Here is a 4,044-nt window from a genome sequence, read left to right as displayed (position 1 = left end):
CCGCCTCCGCCGGTGCGGGGCCGCAGCGGGGGCCGTGGGCGCTGAGCGGCTCCTGCGGGTCGCAGAGTGGGGGACAGGTTGTGAGGGACCACGGTGGAGAGTCTGGTCCAGCCGCCCTGCTCCTGGAGGGTCGTCCGAGAGCACGTGGCACAGGATTCTTGACTGTCTCCAGTGGGGGGAGGCTCCACACCCTCTCTGGACAGTCTGTTCCAGTGCTCGGTCACCCTCACAGTAAAATTCTTCCTCATATTCCGGGGCCACTGCCTGTGCAGCAGTTTCTGCCAGTTCCATTGCTGGGCACCACCGCGAGGAGCCTGGGTCCGTCCTCTTGGCACTCCTCCTTCAAATACTTATGGACAACGACGAGGTCCCCTCGCAGCCGTCTCTTTTCCCCGTCTTTTTTTGTGGTGTTTTTCAGGCTGACTAATATTTTGGCAACGGAGGTTCTCCATCTCTCCCTGGAAGAGGACTGAGGCAAATTAGCCCTGCATGCAGTCTCCGCAGCAGTTGACTGGCTGCCCTGCTGAAGTGTTTGTGGAATGAAGCACACAAACTCTCACACTTGTGAGCACGCTGTCCACAGCAATGCTCTGCTGCCTAGTGAAAGGAGCCGTGCGACACTAATGTTAAAACAAAGACAGAACGTGACAGCATAAAAAACCAAATTTTTGTAGAGGGCTGGAAACACTTGCCCAGCTGGTTTGCCAAAAGCTCTGGTGAGAGAGGCTTGTGATGAACCAGTGATGAAGGGTTGGGAATTTCGATTTTTAAGCAGGGACGTGTAATTTATTGCTTATTCATTGCTAAGAGAGAAATTACAGGGCTTCTTTTAAGCACGAGAAAACCCTGACCTAGAACTTAGTTGGTGCACCCTTGAGGGCTCTCATTGTATAGCCCATATTCGAGTGGCTCAGAGCTAAAGAAAGGCAAGCTGGCACCTGGGGAGGTGTTCATGGCCAGTGACCTACCTCACTGTGGCATTCAGCTTCTTCTGTTGCCTGAGGCAACACATCTGGGAGAAGTGCTAAATGTGTAAGGAATATAAACGTCTCTTGCTGCATTGATACTTTGAGAAGGAGGGTTTTGTTTTGTTCGTTGTGGTGTGTTTTTGTTTAAACAAATTATGATTGTGTGTTAGGAAGGACAATGTGATTGGTTGTGTGCAAACTATTTAAATTTTCCTCTTTTTCCAGATTTTTTTCACTACTGAAAAGGAACTGCAATGGAGAGTACGGTATCAGTTATTTTCCTTGTATCGTTTTCCATACTGCTGTGTGAAAGTTACCACCATGGAGTGGACACAGCTACTGTTGTGCACACATCGGAGAGAGCTTTTCCAGAAAAGACAGTGGGTGTTAATAGTGACTTGGCAGGACTAATACAGAAGTTGCACCTTCAAGAACTTTTTAATCGTTATGGAGAAAACAACTCTCTCTCAATTGATGGGTTTAGAAAACTGCTACAGAACATAGGTATAGATAAAATGAAAAGGATTAAAATAAGCCACGATCATGATCATGATCATGACCACGGTCATGACCATCATGACCATGACCATGATCATCACACTCATCATAATCACGTTTCATTGAGTAAAAGCTCTGAGAAGACTGCTTGTCCAAACCACGAATCTGATGCTAGCAAAGACCACAGGAACAGCCACGCAAAGGAGCCTCATAAAGCCGAAGGCGTGGAGCGGCAGCAGAACTTTGTGCGCAGCAAGAACACGGTTCATGAGATCACAGCGTCCGTCATCACCGCTTCCGCAGGCGGCCACGCCGAGCTCCAGAACGTGCAGCCCGGAGAAGTCAAGATGGTTGTTCGTGTGGGTGCAGCTGGCCCTGGTGCCTTTAATGTCACAGGGGGCCGCAATGCCACCTGGCTTGGTGCCACGAAGATAAACGAATCTCGTGCTTCTCCGAAGGAAGAAGGGAGCTACCTCTATTCTAAACTGAAAAAACAAAGCACTCAGGAGGTGAGGCTGGTTCTGTTGTATTCTCAGAAATCCTGATCCACCAGGAATGTTGTCACAGCTTATTTTTCAGGTGCTTATTGTTTACCTGGGAGCAAGTTTTGTGGTGTAACAATACCTGCAGCCAAACACATGCAAACAGCTTTCCTTGGAACTTAACATTTGGAGTTAATATGGTGTTACACTCACAAGCTCAGAGGATAACTAAGTATAGACGTATACTTGGTTTAATATATTTATGATTTATATATTTAACTGTTACTAAACCTGAAAAGTGTCTACAGTTTTAGACTTGCAGTTTTGCCTTAAATCAGGAATCTGCCTAGTTTTTCTATTAATGGAGTGAAAGTAAAGAAGTCCAGTTAAGGTACTGTGATTCTTGACAAAGCTGTCTCACATTGTGATAGTGTAACAACTGTCCCCTCTAGCACCTTCCACTCCCCATCTAACAACTGTATGTAAAAAACAACTCTAAAAAAGACTGTGGCAAAATGCCATGTTACTTTAAAATAGTATAAAATTAGCACTGATAAAGAATATAATTGTGTTGTAGACATTTTTCTTAAAACAGTCAGATCCTTTTGCATTAAGGGCTTTAAGAAGCAAGCAGGATCTTAATGTTTGCAGCCGTGCCAGGTAATTCTGAGTAGGTGTTGTGTGGCATGTGATGGTGGGTGCTGAATTCACAAGTTGTTGCTGTGTTCTGCACTGTTGAAGCAGAAGTACTGCTGGTTTTTAAACCCACTGAGACTGTGTGTAGGTTATACAGTGGGGAGCTATTTACTCAAGGGAGTGTATGTACAACATGCTCTGTACAAGATGTTCAACAGCAGCCACTGCTACAAAAAGGTATTTGACCTTGTTAATGCTTCCTTAGGTGGCCTTTAAAACTGACTGAAAGGTATCAGGCTTTTTCTATTTGTACATCAAAGCATCTGACCCATTTGTGCTGAGAATGAGTAATAATTATACGTCATCTACCTCAGCAGCCTCCCAAACCAGCTTTCTGGGACAGGATTAGGATGGAAGTACATTTTTTACTAAAAGGGTTTGTTACTGGTTTTTGAGTTGTGAAGATATAACTGCTTTCATGTGGTGCATTTCAATTAAGATGGGATGTGCAGTCCTTTTAAGGTGTATCGTGGTATTTTGGTCCTGGTTAATCTTTAACATGTCTCTTTCCACAGTGCTCCAATGCATCCAAACTGATGCAGTCGCATGGAATAGGCACTCAAGTACTGTTGACTGCTACAGAATTTAGTTACCTCTGTCCAGCTCTTATTAACCAGATTGATGGCAAATACTGCATAGTCCATGCTACTAGTGAAAAAGCTGAAACTCCTCCAAAAAGTTACTCTCTGCAAATAGGTAGGCTGGGTTTTTTTTGTAACATCGAAGCTTAATGGAAAAACATTTGTTGGTTATAAATCCAAGAAACGTATTCTCACAGTTGTAAGAAGTGTCATTTTCTTTTGGCACTTCACCAAGATTAGAGAGAAATCTTTGTGGCATACCTTTTGTTAACATCTGATTAATTGAATGATCAGGTGTGTTTGATAACAGAAATGTTAAGCAAACAAAATCATGTACAGCTGTTACTTACTATTGTCACTGTTTTATTTATTTATTTTTTTTTGCCAGCTTGGATTGGTGGCTTTATATCCATCTCTGTCATCAGCTTTCTTTCCTTGCTGGGTGTTATATTGGTACCACTGATGAATCGAGTGTTTTTCAAATTTCTTCTGAGTTTTCTTGTGGCACTGGCTGTTGGGACCTTGAGTGGAGATGCCTTCTTACACCTCCTTCCACATGTAAGTGTTAATTACTGTTTCATTCATTCATTATCTCAAAGCAGAGAACTTGACAGCTGTATGTATTAGTGCCCTATTAGTTCATACCGGTTTGATGAGTCACTTCTCAACTGTGTTATGCAGGTTGTTTGATGGAAAGGTTTTCCATTTGGAACATCTGTATAATTAATTTCACAGTCTTTGAAAGTTCAAGAGCTTCATAACATTATCCCACTCTTTATTTCCTGTTCTTAGTCATATGTGCTGCCACGTCCCTTTATT

The 4,044-nt window shown here is 43.4% G+C and overlaps 1 protein-coding gene across 1 annotated transcript in view; it reads left to right on the top strand.

Moving 5' to 3' along the window:
- The first annotated feature begins 64 nt into the window (after positions 1-64).
- Positions 65-4,044, top strand: part of SLC39A6 (solute carrier family 39 member 6) — a 19,860-nt gene continuing 15,880 nt past the window's right edge. Inside the window, exons 1-4 of the mRNA XM_015619609.3 lie at positions 65-716; positions 1,194-1,975; positions 3,160-3,340; positions 3,614-3,783. Coding sequence (XP_015475095.1) covers positions 1,223-1,975; positions 3,160-3,340; positions 3,614-3,783 — 1,104 coding nt within the window. The 5' untranslated portion in view covers positions 65-716; positions 1,194-1,222. The remainder of the gene's footprint in view (positions 717-1,193; positions 1,976-3,159; positions 3,341-3,613; positions 3,784-4,044) is intronic.

The sequence above is a fragment of the Parus major genome, chromosome 2, assembly GCF_001522545.3.
Source record: "Parus major isolate Abel chromosome 2, Parus_major1.1, whole genome shotgun sequence".
NCBI classification, from domain to species: domain Eukaryota; kingdom Metazoa; phylum Chordata; class Aves; order Passeriformes; family Paridae; genus Parus; species Parus major.
This window is presented reverse-complemented; position numbering and strand designations above follow the sequence as displayed.